At 32.4% G+C, this 26,383-nt stretch overlaps 1 protein-coding gene across 1 annotated transcript in view; it reads right to left on the minus strand.

The window, feature by feature from the left end:
• LOC124535394 overlaps window positions 1–26,139 on the minus strand; it is an 83,243-nt gene extending 57,104 nt beyond the window's left edge. Inside the window, exon 1 of the mRNA XM_047111602.1 lies at window positions 26,094–26,139. Coding sequence (XP_046967558.1) covers window positions 26,094–26,139 — 46 coding nt within the window. The remainder of the gene's footprint in view (window positions 1–26,093) is intronic.
• Window positions 26,140–26,383: the final 244 nt, after the last annotated feature.

Genomic DNA, 26,383 nt, shown 5'->3' on the forward strand with positions numbered 1-26,383 from the left:
AATTTTGTCTGATAGCTTTAATCCGAGTATATTTTTTTCCATTTTACGTTGGTTGATGACAGTCGTATCTTCTTTCCTCTTTTCAATAATCGAACCTGACAATTGAATGTTAAAGGTAATATTGATATTTATATAACTTTTTCTTCAAGGTCATATTGGTTTTATTTTCCATTCAGTGGATGGAATTTTTATCCCGTACTGAAACATTCAAAGATATATAATTTCGTTTAAAGTAATGAAAAAAGAAAATGTATAATATTACAATAGTAAATTTTTTCACGTTCTTAATCTTTCACAAGAAAACGTTCTAAGACATAAGTTTTCCACAAACTGTTGATAGAATAAGCGAGGAGACAGTTACAAAACAGTAGGAATTTAATATCCACAAGGCGCGCGGCGCGCGGCACGCGGCACGCGGCCTGCTTGCGAGTTGTAACGGTTTGTTTTCTTCACGACGACATATTTCCTCAAGGCGTAGTAACACTGGAGATTTCTTTTTGTTGAAAATTTTATTTTACGTATTCGCTGAGATTTGTCAAAATTTAACAAATAGTCATAGGTGATCAAATGATGCGAGCGTATATTGACTTGAATCGAGGTGGGACATGGGGGTAAGGTCACTACCTTACAACAAACAGTATGACGCTCGCTTATGCGGTCTTGCGGCCCCTTTGCTGCCGCTTACTACGCTTAGTGTACAATTTGCACCCTTAGTGACGGCGTACTATACACGGAAATCCTCAGCATAATGCAAATGTTAATGTATATTATTCATCATCATCATTATTACCAACAGCCTTTTTTCGTCCACTGCTGGACGTAGGCCTCTCCAATAGCACGCCACTGTGATCGATCTTCGGCTACTCGCACCCAGCTCCTGCCAGCCGCCTTGCGTATATCGTCACTCCACCGTGCCCGAGGACGTCCGACACTACGTTTGCCGAGACGCGGTCTCCACTCTAGAACACGTTTTACCCAATGGTTATCAGTTCTGCGACAAATATGGTCAACCCACTGTCACTTCAGCTTACTTATCCGGTGGCCTATGTATATTATTCACATACGCCAATTTTCCGAATGTTTTAAATTATCGACAGAATCCGTGCGCTGACACTCAAGACCCACACTCATGAGTTGGGTGGCGTGCTTACTGTATACTTAATCGCTATATATAATAGTAGTAAAAAGTAATACATATTTATTATTTTTATTTATTTTGCTCCATGTTTGTTTATTGGTTTCCTGTAATCTTTCAATCCGATATCAATTTTTCACACCTGCTGGGCGTCCCATAACGGCTATATTTTTTTCTTATTGTAACGTCGTCGGTTGGAGAGAAATTATTTTAATAACCTGCAGACGTCACATTTTAAGATCACAAGTTATACTTTACTAAGTTTATTACGATTTATATCGCTACAGACTTGTTGTCCATTGTCATAAAATACAGAATAGACTAGAATAAAAATACAAATGTAAGTGTGTACAAAGTCTTATAAAATTTTTAAACATTCCTTTCCAAGTTATTATCCAATTATAAAATCTCATATAAAGACTGCTTTTGTTTAAAATTTCAGTTCAGGAATTTCATAACATTTATTAAAAGCATATTATATGTATTGTTAATTATATAAAAAAAAACCTTGTATGTCTGGTAACTATTATTCGTTTTCACGCATCCAATAAGGTTTAAATTTTTGTACTTTTGTCGAATCAGCTTGAATTCTTTACGTATTGTATCATCAAATTAAATAACTGGTACGTGGGTGTATTTGATAATTGCTTAAAAAAATGAAGAGGCATTACAACGTATAAGGTCTTTGGCTTGTTATTAATAAAATGAATAACTTAATAGTCTTCTCTATATAAACCCTCTTTTATTGTACTATTAAACAGAATATTAAATTGAATAATATGCAATACAGTATGTGTGAAGTATGTACGAAGCACAACTAAATTTCCGCACAATCATTCATGTCATGTATGTTTCCGAATTTTCTTTGATACAAATAACATTTCTAAAGTATCTTATAGTATGAAATTAATATGCTATAGGTCGAGCATTTGGACCACTTGTTGGTAAGTGGTCACCGCAGCCTATAGCCAATGGTGCTGTAAGAAATATTAACTATTCCTTACATTGCCAATGCGCCACCAACCTTGGGAACAAAGATTTTAGGTCCCTTGTGCCTGTGGTTAGTTCAAACCGGATCACAACAATATTTAATACCAATACTGTTGTTTGGCGGTAGAATATCTGATGAGTGGGGCGTACCTACCCAGACGGGCTTCCACAAAGCGAAGCGTTAATTTAAAATTTTATGTTCATAGCGGCCAAATAAGTGTACTTCTAAAATTTGATATTCATTTAATATTAGCCCATAATCTTAGTTTATACATAGTGTGTTCTTATCTCGGCTATATTGGCTTTACTATTCGTCAGTATTGAACTACGATATTTGGTCTCGACGGGCCCTAGCTCGAAGTTAGGGAACTCTATTATTTATCGATGTAGCATATTATATACCACTGGAGGCCGTCGCACTCTAACAATGGCTATTTAATATTCAGCGTTGATCTTTCCGATTGGCTTAAATACGTATGTTAATAATAAAACAGTTTTCAATGCTTAGTTTCAAATTTGAATAATGTATTATGTTAACTGCTTAATATAAAGGCATTTTGTAAGCGTCTGACTATCGAGCAAATATATATGTATATGTATTGTATTATTATATTAAAATAAAATTACTAGATATTGTTAGTGAGTGATGTTGGTTTTTGCTGAGATCACGAAATGAAAAATCGTTACATAGTATTAAATAAGTTCGCTTACCGCTGTCCCTGTCTTGATTTTTAAAGTGACACAACTGCTTTTGTTGTTCTTTAAATATATAGATTGATTCAAGAGAAAGGTTTATATGTATAACACTTGCACAATATAGTAGAGCAAAACTAATCATTTTAGAGGTTTCTAAAGGGATATCTTAAATAACATATTTTTTGCACTTACATTGCAAACACTGGGTCCCTCGAGATCAAAATTATGAACTACAGTATTGTACGTCTTAAAAAGGTCTTCAAAAAAATCTGCACTGATACATATCTATCTCTTAGGGATAACCCACAATAACAGTTTTTTATTCTTTACTTTTCACGAGAATAATGGTTTATTTTCAAAGCGATATATAATAAAGGTAGGCAGTTAGATGGGCAAATGAGCTACGTGGTAATTGGTCACCACCAGCTCTAAATATTAGCGCGGTAATAAATGTAAGTCATATAAAAACTTATAGTCTAGGATTCAAACCTTCGCTATTTACACTTTGTCAAGACTATAACGACTTTCAAACTTTATACGATATTTGAAATACTTATTATAGAATAATAAGACTCAGTAAGGTCTATTGTTTTGTTTAATTTACGTCTGTTCGTGACGTTTAAGCGTATAGAAAATTATAAAATTTAAAACTTTTTAGTGATGTTATTACAGAAATTTTATTTTGTATTTACGTATTCGAAACACGACGTTCTTTCATCATTTACGATCATAAATTTTAAAAATGTCGTATAAATTGCGGCGTAAGTTTTATAAATGGTATCGATAAAATCGGAACCGTTTTTGGTTTCAACTTATTTTCACGGTAATATTACGAGAAAAATTAAAACGTATTCACTGCTATGCTTTTCATTGCTTAAAAATAAATATACATTCATATCTATTAACCTTTATAAGTAAGCAATGTATATATAATTAAATAGAAAAGTTCTGCCTTATTGATTATTTTAATAATTATGTGAAATGAAAATATATACAAATTTTTCTATCAATTTGAATTGTTATTTATATAAATTTAAAATGATCATGAATGTTAAAAAAAGAACATTTATTCTGCAGAACCATTATAGTTTATACAGCAAAACAGTAACGCTGTATATGTGTGTGTGGTTCACTATAATGACAAACACAAACATAGCACTTTGGTAATATATATATAATGTAACGATTCAAGAATTAGTATTTAAACTTTAGTTTAGTTTAGTTTATTCTTTATTGTACACCACACAGTGAAATAAAAAAATACAAATGACAAAGATATGGCCTAGATATGACAGGCGTACAATTTTGGCGACCTTATCGCTACATAGCGATCTCTTCCAGGCAACCAACAGGTGTAGGATAGGTCATAGAATATAAGGTGGGTGGTGCTCTACTAATAAATAAAATAATATGAATCTGTTAATAAAACTTATATATCCATTAATAAATAATATTGTCAATACATATAAAATATATATATATATATATATATATATATATATATATATATATATAAATCTAAATACAATGAGTAAGAATATAAACGATATCTTCAAACATAACGAAAAAATAAATAAATTAACAAAATAAAAAACAGAAAAAAGAAATCATTATCGTAAAGGAACTTGAGTCAGAAAGTGATTTTTTAAAAGTTTTTTAAAAATAAATAAGGTTTTGGCCTCCCGAATATTTAAAGGAAGGTTGTTCCAGAGCGTAATAGCCTGAATTGTAAACGATTTTTTATAAAAAATAGACTTATGTTCGGGCACCCTTAAAATCAGTCTCTTCGTAGAACGAGGGTGTTCTCCGGGTTTTCCTAAAAATATAAATTTTTCCTTCAAGTAAGGGGGAGTAACAGGGTGAAACAACACACAGTAAAGTATAGACAGGACATGCATATTCCGGCGAAGTCTGATGGGTAGCCAATTGAGACGGGAACGAAATTGTGATACGTGGTCGAATTTTCGTAATCCAAATATAAACCGAATAAAGGTATTTTGAAGTCTCTCAAGTTTATTTAACTGATCTTCAGTTAAGTCCACAAAGCTTGTATCAGCATAATCCAAAATAGGAAAGAGTAGAGTTTGTGCAAGCATAATTTTGGTAGGAATGGGAAGAAAATTTCGAAGACGACGCAAAGAACTCAGCGCGACGAACACCTTCCTGCTGATTTCATTCACATGGCGGGTCCAGCTAAGAGAATTATCAACGAAAACTCCAAGGTTTTTGACAGAATCGCAATAAGGAATGACAGTTTTGTCAAACATTATCAGAGGCAAGGAAGACCAGTCGACTTTGGATAATTGTTTCCGGCTGCCAATAATTATGGCTTGAGATTTACTAGGGTTGACATTAAGACCGAAAGTTTTACTCCATTCAAGAATGATATTGAGGTCATTATTCATCCTTGTGATTGCCAACGGAAGATTCTCCACAGTCGACTGGGTGTAAATTTGGACATCGTCTGCATACATGTGGTAGAGAGAAGAAAGGTTGTGAGTAATAGAATTAATGAAAATAGAGAAAAGTAACGGTGACAAAACGCCGCCCTGTGGTACGCCAGCATAAATATCGCACCACGACGTGTAAGTATCATCAGTACGAATACGTTGCCGACGACCACGAAGATAACTGTGAAACAAGTCAATGACTGCAGGAGACACGTTAAGAGAGCGCAGCTGACTCAGCAGGACATCAAAGTCAACACTATTGAAAGCATTGCTGAAATCCAACAAAGTCATAACAGTGAGCTGTTTACTGTCCATGCCTAATCGAATGTCATCGGTAACTTTTATAAGGGCAGTAACCGTACTATGTCCTGGGCGAAAACCAGATTGGAAAGGATTGAGCAAGTTGTTCTTGTTTAGGAAGAGATTTAATTGAAAGTGAATTAGTTTTTCAAGAACTTTTGACAGGAAGGGTAATATAGAGATAGGACGAAAATCAGAAAAGGTAACAGGATTAGCTTTCTTTGGCAGTGGTAAAATATTAGCGCTCTTCCATGCTTCAGGAAATACACAGCATGAGACACATTCATTTAGAATATATGTGATCACGGGAGCGATAATATCAAGGAGAGGAATGATCATAGTACGGCTAATATTATCGGTACCAATGGCATTAGATGAGACGGACAGCACGCTTTTCTTAACATCACACACAGTGAACTGACTAAACACAAAAGGAGGATGAGAAGGAGTTGAAGTCATAGAAAGTGAGTTAAGAGTACGTGATTTAGCTGAACTATCAAATGAGTTCGAAGGATTAGAAAAATATTGATTTAGGAGTTCTGTATCAATATTAAGAACAGATGGATTATGAGAAGATTTACCAACTCCAACAGTCTCAAGAAATTTCCAAACTCTGTGAGAATCGCTATTCTTGACTGAAGCATGAATGTGGCGACGTTGTGCATCCCTACATAATGTATTGCAGCGATTCCTAGCTTTAATATACTTACTACGATTTTCGTCAGAGTTATTTAATTTAAATTTACTTTTAGCAACATTTTTTTCTGTGAATGCTAGTTTTTATGTCTTCAGTTAGCCAGGGTGCAGGAAGATGTTTCAGCTTTACTTGGTGAATTGGCGCATGAATGTCGTACAATTGATTGAGCAACGAACTAAAGACATCAACCCCTTGCTCAATACAAGACGCCGACTCCACTGCTGACCAATCAATATTACGCGCATCAGCACGTAGTTGTTCAACATCCATTCCAGCAAAATTACGCCGCAGAAGTATCTTAGGCTTAACTTTAGGAGGGCGCAGTTTATACGAAAGAAAAATTAAATCATGATAAGAAAAGGCATCGGCAGAACACTGACCGTGCTTGGAAACGAAATCAGGAGAAGACACAATTATAAGGTCAAGAAGAGAAGGAGTGGAATTTGGATATCTGTGGGTCGCTGAAAGGGGAAGAATATGCATGTTACACGCTTCGCAAACAGATACAAGCTTATGAGCTCTGCTGTCATCCTTCAGTAGACATGTGTTGAAGTCGCCCATTAATATGGTGTGACCATAATTTGGGACAAATGCAATTTACTTATTGCAATACTAGTATCTTTATTAGCAAAGGCAAAAACTGCTCATGTATTTCATTATAATATTATATTTATTATCTTTCATCTGGAATAACCAATTTCTGTATACTCGATAATGTACATATAGTCTAGAGACTAATCTAAAGCATTTCATTCAAAGATCCTTTATCTGTGGATATCAGATCAAAGGACTAGGGTTATGACTCTATTAGTAGGGCCCCTAATACGTTTGAAACATATTGGATTGTTGGGATCAAAGCTGAGAGATAGTCGATGGCGGTTTCATTACATTAAGTATAACGGGACCAATTTTTTCTTCTATTTATGTACTTTTCGATGTATTATTTTTCTTTATATTAAAGTCAATATTATTTTCATAATACGTATCTCTTTACCTATAGAAAAATCAGGTGTAAGATCATCACAATCAAGTATGACTCGACAGACTTTTCCAATGATATTTCACTTATCTGATCCTTTGTTTGAAATAAGGAACTAAAGATCTGCAGCCTTATGAGGTAACCACGTCATTAGTTAGGGCAGATATAGAGTCATACACATTCTAAAATCAAATAATGATCTTGTAAAATTTTCAAGGACATTTCATACAAAGATTATGCAACTAAGACGCATACTATCTGTCTAAGAGTATGACGAATATTTGTTTAGGCGGAGTTGCCACAGTTCGCAAGTTCCTCGTTTTAATAATGAACTTTGACGAATTTAATGCGATTCAGACTACATAATCAGCTTTACTATGATTCTATCCCTCTTAAACTTTAATGCTTCAAGTGTCCCAAGAATAAATTTACTGCGCTTTTATCAAGCGAAATTTCATCTACTTAATTCACTTATGTTAATACTTTGAAACAGTGAAGTTCAATACTTAGCAGATAATTTATTAATTATTAAGATTTTATATTTCAAATGTGATATAAAAATATAAAAGTACAAAATGGTTTCTATTATATGCGAAATTGTCGTTCGTACAAAATGATTACAATAACATGATTTGATCTTATTTTAGGATCAAATAAGTATTTTGTAGAATTTATACAATTTGGAAAATATTGAAGATAATAATAGTTTTTAAAGAATATGTACATATGTATTCTCGCTGTAATTGTATTGTATTGTTGTTCATATATGTTAATTGATAGCGGTGAAACTCCACCGTTTGTGGAGTAGACTTTATTCCTTACCATATTGGTCTATTGGCTAGATAGAAGCATGGGTACTGAGATTCTGGTTTCTAATCATAGAAAGTTATTCGCGTATATACTTAACTACTTGGAAGCAAGTCGATTCGTTGGGGCGCCTGAAATCTTTCCGGTTGGTAAGGTGAGTAAGTGGGAATAGAAAGTGCATGTACGCTATAATATATCTTACTTAGGCCTGCTCCAACTTTAAATCGGTCAGGACATCATCATTATCAAGTGTTAGATACCGGCGCATGAAAGAACAACGGGCTTAGACAAATACATTTGAGTTACGCTGAAGTGATAACTATTGGCTTTCTCTCGTCATTCTTTGAACACGTTATCTGAAAATACTTACGACATATCGATACAACAACAACAACAACAACAACCGCGTGTAAATTCCCACTGCTCGGCTAAAGGCCTCCTCTCCCTTTGAGGAGAAGGCTTGGAACATATTCTACCACGCTGTTCCAATGCGGGTTCGTGGAATGCACATGTGGCAGAATTACTATGAAATTTGTCACATGCAGGTTTCCTCACGATGTTTTCCTTCACCGCTGAGCACGAGATGAATTATAAAGACAAATTAAGCGCATGAAACAGCGGTGATTGCCTGGGTTTGAACCCACAATCATCGGTTAAGATGCACGCGTTCTAACCACTGGGCCATCTCGACTCATTTCGATACGTTTTTGTGTTTATTTACGTATTTAATTTTCATGTACAGTGGCTATAATTAATCCATGCTGGCCCAATCCACGTATCTCCTTAAGATGATCTTGAGTTTATATGCGGTTAAATGACATTTAGTTTTCGAGCTGCTTGGTGGAAAAAGTAAATGCTTCAGAACTCAGCTTCCTCAGAAAATAATTGACGAACGTCTTCGTTGCGTATTTTTAACAATAAAATAAATCTTAAAATGCATGTACACAAAACAAAATTTCTAAACAATTCGTTTACTATACAGGCCATAAGGTTATGGAATGCCCTTTCGGTAAACATAAAAAAGGCTTTATCAATTTCAGTTTTTAAAAGAGCCGTTAAAACCTTTTACATAAACAATAATTTAGACGACTTTAATTAATTACCTTTATTTAAAATTTATCATGTAATTTTATGTATTTTTATATCATTTTATTATCTTAAGTATGAATTAGTGTATGATAGAGATATATATTATCTATACATAATATTTATATATGTAGTAAGTATAAGTATTAGTGTGTAAATATTTGTACGTAAGTTTATGACTGCACCGCCTACGCCGATGGTTTTAAAATCTCTCTTTGATTGGGTTGTACAACACTTTGAATGTACTTATTTTTTATATATGTACTTCTTTTTTTGTATTTTATTAATTTTGTGTTACTTTTTTATTTCTGTTTGTGGTGTGCGATAAAGTATAATTCATTAATTCAATAAAAAAAATTAACATTGCATTGTTTACCCAAGCGTGTCGGGTTAAATTGAATCATATATATGATATCCATCAGGACATCATCATTACATTATACTAAATACTATCTGTTAAATATGATCGCCTAATAGTGTAATATTAGAGTGCAACATTTAGTAATTTATCTGCTTGGCAAAGCGATATCCATAACACGGTTCGACGAGAACATGAATCATTTAATACGCATTAGTTATTTGAAACTGTATTGGCAGCCAAAATGGCGAATTAGATATAAAATTACCTAGCTTTCGTTTATGATTATTTTTATATTTAAAATAAAACACTCTTAATATATTACAACAAGTATTAAAAAAAAAACTCCTAGTATATCTGTCGAGACGGTCTAGTCGTCAGGATACGCGATTCTTAACTAACGATTGTGGGTTAAAACCCTGGTTTGTTATGTGATGGAATGTGGTTATCACCGCCCATGGATATTTGCAACATCGGGAGGTTTGCAGATGCGCTGCCGTCCTTTAAGGAAGACGTACACTCTGTCCTTGAAGGTTCCCAAGTCGTATCGATTCGGAAAAACAATTGAGATATAATATAGCTCTTCACCATCATTATTTCAGGTCATCATTGCTGGTCAAAATCTTCACCCAAAAAACTTTCTGCAACCCTCATAAGATCTTTAGATTACGTTGTATGCTCACGCTACGTCTTCTGTTTCGCGGTTTTCAATCGAGAACTTTTCTGCCTAATGTCTTTCCTTTCTACGAACTTTGTGCCCGCCCATTGACTTCCAGTTTCTCATTCTTGGCAGGAAATTTTGAAGAAAACTGCATGAGTATAATTGTATTGAAATTCTGTCATATTTGTATACACCAAGCCGCATTGGACAATCGTGATTGAAATTCTTCTCATCAAAAGGAAGAGGGAATAAAAAAATTTTTTACATATTTTGTGTAACGATTTGGATGAAGAGAGATTAGATGCTTATTTAAGTTTTATATAAAACTGGATTGAAAACTCATTAATATGAATGTTAAGCTTATAAAATATTATGGGAAGATCTCAAAAGTCTTATCTCTACACTATGGTCCGGGATCTTCGCATCGCATGTAGTTTCCAGTGATAAATGTATGCCGTCGATATCGTGACATTTTGTATTCAAAGATATGTAGAAGATTAATGGAATTCTTCCATACGTTTCGCTTTTATTTAGAAATGGTACACCATTTCTGTTCGATAAATCACATATGCAGTATAGATGTGTGTGTGACTATTTATGTATATTTACAGACGAGAGGAAACTGAGTCGAGCCGAAAATTCGATAGTTGATATTCGATAGCAATAAAATTCGAATATCGAAGGTCGAGTTTTTTTTACCTCCGGCCGCTTTTGTTATTCGATACGTCTCTGCTGCGGCTTCGTTCGTTTTAATATTCCCGCTCTCGTACAGATTTCGACTTTTTATTTCGTTACAGATCAAATATATTTTGTATTTCCTATGATTCCATTTTCGTTTGTTTCTTTTTTTTTTTTTGTAAAAAATATAGATACTGTTGTAAACTGCATGTGCTTTCTAAAATACAGTCGGGATTTTTTTGGCGTGCTTAGCATTGTGTGAGTTCACGATGCATATTTAGTGAGTAAAGAATAAAGATATGTTAATATACTAATTGCATCTGAATTTCAAAACTACAACGGTTTGTTATATGATAAATTGTCTTTCAATAAACGTTTTTAAAACTATTTAAATTCTAATATGAATTAAAAAAAAAATTGAATGTATACTTCCTTTTTCAAATCATACAAAATAATTTCTCTTCTATATTAGACGTTGGATAAATTGCATCAATTAACAGTAATAAAAAAATATAACATTATCAAAGTTAAATTCGATAAAAGCGAATTTTAACGTACAGTAACAGTTATTACCAAACAAATCAAAGATATTAAGATGGTCCCATAAACAATTACTATTACAGCGAGTCAGAGGCATTCCTCACGTCCCCCATTTTTCACTCAAAGCTTAATACTCGAGACACGCAACAAAGAGATAAATAAGACACGACAGCACTGTAAGCGGAAACTGATTAGACAAAGTTTTTACTGACATACCATTTGTTTTTCTAAACTAATATTCTCAAGGTATATTCTGATATATTTTTTATAAACGGAGAAAAAAATGTATCCCTTATAACTTTCTTTATATACATGAAAAATATTTGACCAATAACAATGATGTAACATTATTATGATATGACTAATACTAGGTAATAATTATAAAGTATCCATGATATCGACTGAATTAAGTAGTAAGAACAACATATTTTAAACAATAATATATTAAATGACATTATAAGTGTTTAATCAATTAAATCTTTCGGTCCGTTCCTTTTTAAAAGCTATTATTTAACTTGCAATGTATGTATGTAAGGATGTTCGGGTGGAATCTTGCGACCCGATTTTAAGCAGATACTCTAGACAGATTAAGCTGAAATTTGGTATGCACGTTTAGATTGGATGACAATACACGATTAGTTGTGTGTCTTCATTCTTAATTCAATATGGCGGACGATCCAAGATGGCGGAACAGTCATTTTCAATGCATTTCTACATTATGGTTATCAAATGAATGGGCTTGTTGAATATTTGTTTCAAATTAAAGAGCTTGTTGAGGGGAAGTTAAAGATGAGAAAAAATGCATGTTTAAAAATGAAGAAGGTCTTTTCGAAATCCTCCTGAAATTTGGTGTAGAGACCTCGTTTATTCTTGATTTGAACCTGTAAAATCAGCGCAAGTAAGCTCCGAGCTGATGACGAAGAGACAAGAGTAATACTTACCGTAAATACTTACCGATTTAAACTGAAATAAAATAAACTTATCGGAATAAGTTAGTCAATGAAATAGGTACCTACGAACTGGTTAATTTACACGAGCCTAAATATTTTTTTGTTTAATTTATTCACAGTCAACCCATTGCCACGAATTTGATGGATTTTGGTATAAAACATCTTGAACTTCAAAGAATGACAAAGACCACTTTTATACCAAACACTTCATAACCAATCCCAAAATCGCGAGCGAAGCAGCGTGCAACAAAATGTATTTCATATAACATAGTTACTAGTTTATACTGTGATTAGCATCGATGCAACTTGTTTTAACCGAATCAGCATTGTAAGTGTACGGTTGGTTAGATACGAATCAAAGAGAAGTTTTACACGAACTCGTGCGCTCAATTGCAGTTGTATTTCCAAATCGAATATGGAAGACTACATCAAAATTCGCTTATAAAATCTAAGTAACTTGAACATTGCTTATTTGAAAACTGCTCAATTAAATAGCGTATTAAATACTTTTTATTGGTTATCTATGCTCGCGACTTCGTGCGCCTTTGAATATAACATCAAAGTTATTCTTGTAGCTCAAGTTACTCCTTATTACATCAGCTATCTGCCAGTAAAAGTCACGTCAAAATCGGTCCAGCTGTTCTAGAGCTTGACAAATAGACAAACAAAAATGTAAAAAAATAAAACTACATGTTACTAAAATTATTTAACTACATGTACCGTGTACCAGGCATGCATACGTATGCATATAGTTATTAGAGGTTATTTTATTATTACAAACAGACAGTCCAATTTTATTATATATATGCAAGAAATAATCATAATTTTATAAACGATTTTACCACATTGCACAGACAAGAAATGTTTTCACTGGAGGATGAACATACATCGATTTTAATATTAAAATTAGACTTTGTAGTAATGTAAAAAGTCACCTAAAACATAAATAGAATCGGAGTGGCTTATCAGATATAATAATATTTATACAAATCTTCGTTCGTTTTCAAACGTCAATATGAATACTTTTCACATGTAAAATTAAATATTCCTTTGAGTCTCGGAAGAAATGAAAAGTTGAATGGTAGAAATTAATGTGAAATTTGAATACGAATGCATTAAATTTATGAGAGCAAGACATTATCATAACAAAAGAAACTTTTAACTGAAAACATATTCAGAGAGCAGTACCCAGATACTCGTCAGAAGTATTTGCTTAAAAAATGAAAACGAATAGAAAATTTATTTAACAAAAATACATATATTTTAATTAAACAATCTTTATAGATGGCCCAGTGGTTATAGTGCGTACATCTTATCGATGATTGCGAGTTCAAACCTATGCAAGCACAACTGATTTTTCATGTGCTTATTTTGTTATTTATTTTTTTTAATTCATTGCAAGATCATTGGTAAATGAAAACATTGTGATTAATTGCATTTGTCTAAATTCTCGCACCATCTCGATGTTCGCAAATCCACAACAGCGTGATTTCTAAGACATTTTCTGCCTCGCACAACCACTTTGTGGAACCAGTTTTCTCCGGCGGTTTTTACCGATACGACATGGGAACCTTCAAGAAAAGAGCCTACTTCTTCCTCAAAGGCCGGTAATGCACATGCTAGCCCCCTGGTGCTGCAGATGTCCATGAGCGGTGGTAGTCACATCAGGTGAGCCTCCTGCTCGTTTGCCATCTTTGACATAAAAAAAATTCAACGAATTCTTGTGAATCCACTAACTTGCTTTGGAGCAGTGTGGTAAAATATACTCCTAAACTTGTCCTCGAAGGGAGAGGAAGTTTTAGTCCAGCAGTGGGAAATTTACAGCCTGTTACTATAAACAAACATTCTATTAAGAGTCAGGAAACGGAATACTAGGTTTTATTAATTAAATTACATACCAAATTTATTCAATGACTTAAAAATACTTTTATATCGTTTACAAAATTATTTTTGCTTTTAAATACAAAATAATATAAATAATTATAAATATTTTGATAATCATGCTGTTGGTCGAATGGCGTTTGTACTGCTGCAGAGTAATAAGGCTCAAATTCAAATATACCAATTGTTCCAATTTTTTACTCTCATGAACAATCATTCATCTAAGTTGTCAGATTATTTAGCAATCAGTCCTTTTCTTCGGGAAATAGTAATGTATGCTATTTAAGTTAAATAAGTTCGGAACAAATAGCAAAACAATCCTTAATAATAGAGAGCGATATGCGAAACTGACTACAATAATTATTACATTTAAATAATATAGGCATCAAAATGGCGTATTACCCAATGATGATTTACAACATTTCACAATTGAGACACGAAGGGTGAAATTCCAAAATATCAAAACTGGTTGATAGAGTTCAAGATGGAAACATAACATCATTATAAGCAAAAATAATAATTATAGCTGTATCAGAAACATGATCCGCATAAATAATTAGTAAATTACATAAATCAGATTACGATTTTCACTTTTATTGCTGGTCGAAGTTATCTACAAAGCGCTTTTCATAGTACAAAGCTAATGAATACGTTAATGAATACAGCGGCTAAATATCCAGCATTGTGATGCACTCATTTATATTAGACGTCCCTTTGAAGTGACCGACGCCGCTAATCAAAGGAGCTATTTCATTGTGCACCGGTGACAGTCACGTTTAGCTTTAATAAATTTAATTTCAAATGAAACGTTGGATTGCTAAATATTCAGTAATAAAATCTGATAAAGAAGATATAGGTACTCAACTTTTTTAAGAGAGAGATATAAAGTACGTCGAATTTAATTTCGAATTTTCGTAGATATGTTTTCATATGTGTATTTGTAAATTTCGTTTGATAGGTTTTTGTTACAAAACTGCTTTTAACTTTGCGTTTGACGTGATTTTTATTTTCGAATACGTATTAATATTTATGTTCTGGCTACAAGCTAAAAAGCAACATTGCATGACTCAATATAGTCAAGTATGAACTGAATTTTCCAAAACAAAAACGTTTTATGAACTCTTTGATGTGGCGGATACCGCTACGGCCGTTCCGAATATTCATACCTTTGATGTACCAAGATTCAACTGTTACTATTTCGGACCCTGATTTAGTTGAATAAATTTGCAAATGTTTGTTTGTGAATAGTTTATTACAGTTACCCGTTGTTATTAGAATTTATTTTTACCTGCTTAAAATATTTTTGATTCAGAGCTTCAACTTCATGGGTCTCCTATCTATATACATAGTATTTTAGATTGCAGGTTGTATATGCTAATTTACAGTGAGACATTTAAATAATTCTTGATTAAAAGTAGTAGATATAAATCCTTTGTATAAAATAATGTATAGGATCGTATCTGAAGAGGCATCAAGCCTTTATGGTTTTGTTTTACTTTTTAAAAATAGAACTTGTAAAATTACGGAAATAATTTAGTTCCTGATTGGTACTACAATTACAGCTAAACTAAATTTCATTGTTTAACAATATTCGTGATATTGCCCTAAAGTATTATATGTTCCAAAGTAAATCACATCAATCTATCCTATTCATTAATAGAGTAATTCGATTTTTTGCCCAGTGATTAAGGTACGGGAACTGCACATTAAAAAATGATCATCTTCTTCACGTTTAAACCACCGAATTAATTTAGATGAAATTTTGAGTAGAGATATTTTGAGTGATTAGGAAGGACATATACTACCTCTTTTAATTCACCTCTTGAAAGGGTAAAGTGGTGGATGGCGGTTTTATGTGCAATGAGTAAAGTTTTATAAAATTGGCACGGGTTAATCCGGCGGCTCAGTTAGTAATTTAATAAATATATTGCTCATAATTATTTAATATTTAAATGTGTCATGGTTTTCATTTTACATTCCATTTTTTTGTTTCTTTAATAATAACACTTTTTATTTTATTTTCATGTATACCTTTATGTTTGAATTATACCTTTATTTTTTGATGAATATAATTCGTGATTAAATAAAACTGTTGTCTTATCTTTTCGTATTCCTACAAATTATTATACCATATAAAATTCTTACATTAATGGACTATAAGTTAAAATAACAATTTATAAAAAAAGTATGTATACATATTTGTAATCAATAACAGCTGATGTGTGACAAATGTGTTAAAAGAGAAGATTAAGTGCTTATTCAATCACGTTTCGCTTATCTGAGTTGGCGTCTGTATATACACATGGTAGATTTAGATACAACACATGCGGATTTCCCACGATATTTTCATTCACAACTAAGAAGTAAACCTAATTATTCCAGTAAGACTAGACTCGTACTTGCCATCCTCAGTAAGGACTTACATTTTATACGAAGTTTACTCAACTCTGTTCAGTAATATAAATGAATACATGCAATATGTTACTGTAGGTGCTCAGACTACGGTAAATCCTAAGACTATCCAACAAAATCTTAGATGTACCAATTCTTAATGGTAAATGTCCAAAAGACTTTGCGATCCTAATAAACCTAATCTAACCTAACATATACTGAAATGAAATGATAAAAGCCCATACAAAAACGTCTAATTTTCAGAAATACTTATAACTTATATATATATATATATATAAACAGCTTGTTTGTTATAAGCGTAGGATAAATAAAATAAAATACGCATACGCAAACGTTTTTGATTAGTAATGTTTGAAATAATTCGTTTTATTGGAGGGATTTATCGTTGCGGAGATTGCAAAATATTATTGTTTCACTTTGCAATAATTTAATGCAAATTGCTAAGCGAGAATTTTCACACCTCGTTGAGAACATGAATCATTTCATATGCATTGGTTATTTCAGACAGCGTGGATTCAAAATAAAATAAAAACAAGTTAGATACAGCTCTGTAAAAATATATACGGATGATAACGCTTTTGTCGGTTGTGTTTAAGCCCTTTAAAGCCTCCTTTTATAGCTACTATGCGATTAAAGGATAACATGTTGATATAGTAACGGGTAGCGAGTTTAAAGCTGGTCTGTTATGATGTTTGGAAGACATTTTTTTTATCATATTCTAGTAACCGACCGCGGATTTTCTCGCGTTTTAGGGTGTTGGTTTTTATGTGTTAGGCAAAAAAGTAACCTATGTCCTTTCTTTGTGTTTACGTTTTCTTTATACTAAATTTCATCAAATTCGGTTCACCGGTTTGAATGTGATAGAGCGACAGATAGAGTTACTTTGACATATGTTATATTAATATAGATTATATTATACATTATACTCCATATTTTAACTAATGGTACTCTTTTAAGCTAATTTAATTTTGAATCATTCCTTAAATCCTTCCTTTCGGCTTTCTAATTTTCTTTAAATACTGTTGTTTTATAGATTTGTGTTAAAATGGGTACAGTAGTTAATTCGGGGTACGATTTCCGAAACCTACGGGTATAATCTATCCCTTTATCATATAAGCTGAAGAGTTGTTTGTTTGGTTGATCACGCTAATCTATTACTACTGGGCCAATAAGAAAAAATATTTCAGCGTTAGACAGTTCATTTATCGAGAAAGACTTGCGGCTATGTTTAGTCATGCTAAGACGGAGCGGAGTATTAATGATAAATGTTGGAAAATTGATGCTAGATCTGCGCAAAATAGTTGGTTTCGAAAAAATCATATATGACATAATTGTTTCCTTTTGTTCTAAAAAACACCTGGGATAGATTTGGACGTACGTAGAAGCAACCAAGCTAAAAGCAGGGATTTGTCACTGATGTCCTTTGTTGTAGATATTGGTCGGTTTTGGCATAATTATTATGGAATCTATAGAGTCCCGGAAAATATATTGGATATATAGATACAGGCTAACCTAAAAGATAGGCCTTTTAGACAGCCGAGGTCACGAGAGCAGATCATCTGATGTATTTGGTACAAAGGAATGTTCCTATTTGTACCCCGTGTATGGATGAATGGGATGAGTTATAAAGTCAGTTGCCAACTATCAGCCAGCGTTACAAAGTCTTGTTCACACCAAAAGGAATGTGCTGAAAGGCAATGTGTTGTCAGTAACTCTCAGCGGCCTAATGTAATATTATGCCACTACACGCAGCAAACACTGACTATCCTTAGCCAATCAGTAGCTGCGTAGCAGAACTTCTCGACATTCAACCAATAAGCTAACGCATAATAGGGTATCACTTGACATGTTAACGTTAATATTCTGACATAAGATTTTTTTAAAGTAAAATTCTCCCCATTCATTGTTTTATCTCAAGGTGGAAAATGGCATGAAAGTCCGTTCAGTAGTTTTGGAATTAATCGCAAACATACAGACAGACAAACGCGATCGGAGGATTTTGTTTTATAATATGTAGTGATAATATTTGAAATAATAATGTTATAAGTTTCGTCGTTAACACGTAGAAAGAAATTAGTCAATCTAATCTAATTATATCGCTTGCAAAATTAATTAGGCGTTAAGTTCGCTGAATGTTCAAAGTAGCAATTGATGTACTAATATGGTTTGTGAAATAGAATCAACCCACTTGACCAGAGTCCACTTTGCATATTAAAGCTCCTGTGCATAATTCCGAAAACAGCTTTTTAGAGCTTTGTGATCGGTCTGTAGTTTGCAAAGTGAATTATGCTGAAATAGCAGAGATTAATTTTGATTAATATCAATGATCAGAGGATTTGTTGATTCATATTGAATATTAAACTTATGAAAGGAAGGTTGAAATAAATTCGATCATTTGTTTTTACGCGGTTGCGATCTCTGGCAGAACATATGGGTATCTGGTAGAACATATGGGTATGGACATATACTTTTAGTTGAATAACTACATCCCTGTATAAACCACTACGTCCCTATATCCCTATCTTTAAAACCACGCAACGGATTTTGATGCTGCTTTTTTAATAAATAGAGTGATTCGAGAAGGTTTTTATCTATAATACATAAACAATTTATAAATGAAACACTGATAATTTTAAAAGTTTCTAAAGTGATGTAATATCATTGCACCCGAGCGAAGCTGGGGAGGATCGCTGGTTAAATAGCTTTATATTTTTTATTGAATTTTTAGTCAGAAGTTTTTGGTCTATTTTTTATATTTTCACGTTAAAAAACTGTATAATTTATATATAACATCGACGATCCATTAGCCTTATAGCTGGGCAGTGAAGCGGCTAAAAGGGATTAAGCCGTGTCATCGTTTTTCCTTGCCAGTATTGATTAAATAAGCGCACAGAGAGTTCGACTTACAGGAAATAAAGTCAAGTAAGGGAAGTAATATTTATGTATATATTGATAAATAATTATATTGTTATTGTAATCGATAAGATTCGTCTAAATTTTATACCGAATTTGTCACATTTTCAACGGTTTACACTGAATGTCCCGTGAGTTTACCATTATAACCTCCAAGGTTTTAATAATTACTTGAAATTAATATTTTACTAGTTTTATTGAAAGTTCTGCGTATCAATAAGTAAATACGTATTACGTCGTTTAAAGCGAACAATCTCTAATGGGAATTATAAAATAAGTCGATCAGTCTACTTGGAAATGATGGAAAAGACTAACTACTTAGTTGCTTGTCGGTTCTTAGTAGTAGTAGTTTTGTAAAATGACAATGCGAAAAGCCTTCTTGAATATAGTAAATTTCTTTTGATTTTATATCTATACAAAAATCTTTTCATTTTTGATAGTGAAAGAATATCACTCTAAAATTTTAAAGTATGTTGGAAGGAATTCTCACAGATGTTAATTCACAGCGGAGCTGTAAAACGGTCGTAAATAAGGCTTCGTATCACACTAGCAAAGCGGTGGGACATTTATGGGCTGTAACCTACTTACCAACACAACATGTAATTATGCAAATTAGAAAAAAGTCTGTTGCAAACCTACGTTCATAATATTTACAATTAACATTATATTATGTATCAGAAACATGATTATATACAAAATATATTTTAATCGACTTCAAAAAAGGAGATTCTTATGTCGTCTGTATTATTAATAATTTAAATATGTTCGTGCAATACTTCTAGTTTTTTACGTTAGTATTTATGTATGTTAGTATGGTATCGGGACTACTTGGACGAAGATACACCAGGGAACTCTTTAAATAGAAATTGGATAGTGATTGAGATTTTATTACGTGTAGGAAGTGGTCACCGCCTATATACAATGACACAGTTAGAAATATTATCGATTTCTTACAGTCTCAACACTTCGTAGTTTGAGAAGCTGATATATTATATCTTGTGTGCCTGTAGATACGCTAATTATTCAAATTGAAATACAAAAATACTAAGTATTACTTGGTGTTACTCAAGTGGGCTGGTGCTCAAGCCAACCTCTAAATACAAAGTACATATCAATAACCAATGACGTATCAGTCTTGATTAGATTAAGAATATAAAGGCACAAAGTGGAACTCCTAAATGATAAATAATATGTATGTGCAATGTACATATACAGTCATTATGCGTATTACACCCATGCAAATTGATTTATTGTGAATGCGAATTTGGTTTGAACGTATTTTAACATTATAACAAACAAATGATTTGATTAGTGTATGTAATAAATGACTGTAGTATGACTTATTGCCTATTGATTTTGTTAAAAAGTTAATCGTCAAGATAGTTCACTTCATCGCCTACTATAAAAAAAAATAACAAAAAGAAAAGTTGAATAATTACTCAACATAGAATTTATTAATTATATTTATAACGTTTTAGATTTTATATTTTGCTATGTTATATAAAAAATGATAAGCTGAGATGGACCAGTGGTTAGAACGCGTGCATCTTAACCGATGATTGCGGGTTCAATCCAGGCAAGGACCGCTGATTCATGTGCTAAATTTGTCTTTATAATTCTCGTGCTCAGCGGTGAAGGAAAACATCGTGAAGAAACCTGCATGCGACAAATTTCATAGAAATTCTGCCACATGTGTATTCCACCAACCCGCATTGGAACAGCGTGGTGAAATATGTTCCAAACCTTCTCCTCAAAGGGAGAGGAGGCCTTTAGCCCAGCAGTGGGAATTTACAGGCTGTTATTGTTGTTGTTGTTGTTGTATATAAATGATATTTTAACTCAAAATAAAAAGATGGACGTGTCCACGAGCTGTGGAATTCGTGGAACTCGAGCTCGGAATATCTTTGAAGATAAAGTAAGAAATTAGGTTATACGGCGAGAAACCATTATTACGGACATGACTTGCGTAATAAGACTGAAGTGATAGTTGGCAGGTCACGTATTTAAAATAATCGGTGAACATTGGAGCTGACGAGTCCAACGAAAACCAGTCGAAAAACCAGATAGGTAGACCGATGTTACGAAGAAGGTGGTGAGACCCAACTCGATGTGAAAGGCGGATAACCGGGAGCTTTGACGCTCCCTGGGAAGGTCACTGTCCAGCATTGGATAGTCATAATGATAATGAAGTCATACCTAAATGATGATTCTCCAGCTTACAGGCGCTTTGTATTCACAAACTAACTTTTATTTTATTACTGAATACATGCAGAATTATTCGAAAATTCTTATCCTATGATTAGGTTGTCCTAACCGTTTTTTGTTTCAATAAAATGTCGCAAAAATGGAATCTATTATATACTATACAATTAAATAATTAAAAAATATGATATCGTTATTTATTTACCTTACTGTTTATAGTTTATATTGAAGCTATTTTCTATTACACTTTGTTTTAGACTAGGTTTGAACTGTAGCTGAAATAAGTAGTTGTTCAAACAAAGCGATGAAAGTTGTGCTTGTTAATATAAAATTGATATATTCAACGTACTGTTTGCATTTGTTATAATACTAACATGTTTATTAATCAAATAAATGTAGATAATATTAAAGAAACATCTACTCATCATCCGTTTCATAAAAATATTAAATCAACTGAAACATATTTTGATTATAAAATATTTTTATGTTTTTGAGAATACTTCAATTTGTTTTTGTTTCGGATTTACAATGATTAATTTGTTAAACCTTCGAAGTGTATGGCAATTGATTGGTATAAATAGTTTATTCCTCATTTAAATTTGATAATAAAATAATATTGAATGGTATTAAAAATAAGCTTTGTTTAAATAAATATATTTTTTTACAGTAACGGCCTACAAATTTCACACTGCCGAGCACAAGATGGATTATAAACACAAATTGAGCACATGAAAATTCAATGGTGCTTGCCTAGTTTTGTACCTGCAATCATCAGTTAAGATCCTCGCTCTCTAATCACTGGGCCATCTCGGCACACCATATTTTTAATAATTGCCAAATTAATAAGCCGTTTAGATGTAAGCTATTAATTTTAATGATATTGTTTTTTTTTCTAATTGTATTGTATATATTTTTGTCATATACTTGTATTTTCCAGTATAATTCTTTAAAAACTCCAATGTGGCGTATTCTTGATATTTGAAAATTGTACCTATAATTAAACATTGGAAAACTTTTCGTTACAAGCTCTTAAAATACGACGCAATCAAATTTATTTCGTTTTCGTGACGATATTGAGTTTTCATTATGATTTATACAATATTTTAATTTTTATGTTCCCCTTTACGATTGTACTGATTACCTTGTATGCTGTAAAAAAGTTAAATTAATAATCCTTTGAATACTCGTTGCTAATTTGAATAGCAAAGAAATGAAACAAGTGGGGTTTAATTTAATTTATATTCAAAGTAGGTGAGTGAGTTTATCCTATTTATGTATATTTAACGTAGCTGACTTTAAGACCTTCTACGTTTTTGATGAAAAAAAAGTAAAGTAACAGCTTGTACATTCCCACAGCTGAGATAAGGCCTCCTCTTCCACTAAGGAGAGGGTTTGGAACATATTTATTTATTTATTTATTTATTTATTTGTAAGTAAGTGAAACAAACAGCATATTTTATATTACATAAAACTTATAAACCTTAAATAATACACATGCCAATACAGTTTCCACAAATAATTAATCTGGAAGTGAACATATATATAAAAAAGATAAAACAGTAAAATTATAAATGTATGGTAATTAAAAAAAAAAACAAAAATCTAACAACTGTATGAATGTATATAAACCAAATTTATATCATGTGAAATATGAAAAAGGAAAAAAAAAGTTAATAACAAATCTTAATCTAATTATTTCTAAGTATCGAGTTAAACTTACTGAGACCGCTGCTGAACAAGTCTATGTGGTTATATTTATCGTTATAGTAGCTACACGATCTTACTATAAAACTATTTTTGTAATAATTTGTTTTATGATTTGGAGTTGCGAAAGTAGCTTTGTACCGAGCACTTAAGCGAGGACAGTTAAATAATATTTTATTTAGGAGATAAGGCGAATCTATAAGGCTGTTAATAATTTTAAATAGAAACAATTGGTCCCTATATTCTCGTCTAGTTTTTAAGGACAGTAGAATAGGCAAAGCGTGACCAAATTTATATTTTAATTTTTTAAGAAATTTATTTTGAATTGTTTCGATTGCTTGAATATACTTAGCATAACATGGATTCCATTCAGTCGATGCATATTCCAAGTGTGACCGAACGTAAGCATTATAAAGTATAATGTGTGTATTAGGGTTCCTAAAGTCAGTACCTTGCCTGAAGATGAAGCCCAACATTTGGTAAGATTTTAGAGTAATTTTTTCAATATGCTTATCAAACACGAGTTGGCTATCAAGGTGTACACCAAGATCCCGTACCTCAGTTACCCTTCGCAATTTAACACCAAACATTGAATAATTAAAAGAGTGTTGCATTTTTTTTCTTGAAAATGTTATAATACAACATTTAGCTAAATTTAGTTGTAAACCATTAGACATAAAACCATTGCAGTACTGTCCTAACCTATTTAAATCATTTTGGAGTTCGATACAATCCTGGTTATCTCTTATAACTTTGAAAATTTTTGTATCATCGGCATAGAGTAAAAACTGTGAGTTTAAGAAGCAGCATGTTAAGTCATTGATAAAGACGTTAAATAATAAGGGACCAAGGTGGGAACCCTGATGCACACCGGATGTTATAGGTACAAAAGTAGAAGTAAACCCTTTAACTGCGACAGCTTGAGTACGATCACGAAGGTAGGATGTCAACCATCGCAGAAGATCGCCGTGTACACCGATGTTTTCTAGTTTTTTTTGCAACAGCTTTCGAATAATCGGTGTACACGGCATCCACCTGGTGACCATCTTCCATAGCTTTCAATACTATATCAAGAAATTCACAAAGATTTGACTCAGTTGAGCGTTTATTGATGAATCCATGTTGATTTGGTATAAGTAAAGGCCTTAATAACGGAAACAAGGTATCAAAAATAATTTTTTCAAACATCTTAGGAATCACAGACAATTTTGAAATGCCACGGTAGTTTTTAACATTATTTTTATCGCCTTGTTTAAAAATAGGTGTGATTCAAGATTTCTTCCACTCCTGTGGCATACAACCAGTGTTCAAGGACTTTGTAAAGAGAATAGTTAAAGGAGTGCAAAGTGCCTTGCTGCAATTTTTTAGAAAAATAGGATGTAGTCCATCTGGGCCGCTACCCTTAGATATATTCAGCTTTGAAAGATAATGCTCTACTTTGTTATTAGTAATCTCAATTGAATTTATTATTGTCTGATTGCAAGAGTTGTTAGACGATATGATCGACGTGGACCCTGAATCCAATTCAAAAACAGAATTAAAAAAGTGATTAAACATATTCGAGATTTGTTGTCCATCAGAACTGAATTCATTATTATAATATAAAGTATCCGGCAGACTGTTATGACCTTTCTTAGATTTAATGAAAGTCCAGAAATGCTTAGAATTAAAATATATATTCTGTTCTGCTCTCTCTACGAATAAATTGTAACAATCAGTTTCAATATTTTTTGTTTGAGCCCGAAGGTCCGAAAATTTATTGTAATCATATATTCGTCCATAAATTTTCCACTTCCTATGCCATTTTAATATTCCACCACGCTGTTCCAATGCGGGTTGTTGGAATGCACATGTGGCAGAATTTCGCACGCGTCACGCTGTTTTCCTTTACCGCTGAGCACGAGATTAATTATAAACACAAATTAAGCACATATATACACAGTGGTGCTTGCCTGGGTTCGATCTAACCATTGGGCCATCTCAGTTTTCATTTTTTTTTATGAACAATACGTTACAATCGTGTTGGTTCGACTGTACCCATGTTGAGATCTATATAATTTAATGAATGTATTTAAAGGTTATACAGCTATTAATGTGATATTTAATTGTAAATAAATAAAGAGTACCACTTAAATGTTCCACTACTCGCTTTATCTAGTTTAAGGAGAAGCCTTGAAGATAAGTATATTCCAACAAGTTTCTCCAATGCAGGTTGGTGGATATTATTGAATATAAAATGATGTCTAGATTTTATACAGGTTTATTACACATATATTTGATGAAACAGAGTAACTTAACTACCTATGACCGTCCAGGCGATTATAGTTGTAATTTATAAGTACATATATTATAATATTCTGTAAAATGATATATAAATAACAGTAACAACCGATTTTATCTCTAGAATCTAAAATCGGAAAAATGTTAATCAATAATAACAACGTCAATAAATATCATTTTAAAATACATGACACATTTTAATAATATCATATATTCAAACAAATAGATATTAGTACAGTAAATATAATATATCTTGATTGTTTTTTTTGTATTCTTTTGTAATTTAACGAGAGACAATCTCTATTATCATACGAATAGTAAACGTTAGCTGTGAATTACGCGCTTGGTCATCGGACGTCATTAAGTATTCGTACGCGTCCGGTCAGCGGCGGTCGTGCACTGCGCTGGAATTTCAGCCATTGTTGGACTTCTACAGCGTGCATTTCATTCATATTCATATTACTTGACTGAAATTATTCGTTTTAATTGTTATGTTATGCTTTGTAGAAAATATTGTTCATTTTCTGCTTTAAAATAATAGATATTTTTCTGTTATTCATTTAAAAGTATAATTAATGTGTTATAATGCGATATTTTTTTTGTATAATTTAAACATAATGCTTACGATATGTGTAAATATGAATTGTTTTACGTACATCAGTAT

Source organism: Vanessa cardui, chromosome 14 (genome assembly GCF_905220365.1).
Source record: "Vanessa cardui chromosome 14, ilVanCard2.1, whole genome shotgun sequence".
Classification (NCBI taxonomy): Eukaryota; Metazoa; Arthropoda; class Insecta; order Lepidoptera; family Nymphalidae; genus Vanessa; species Vanessa cardui.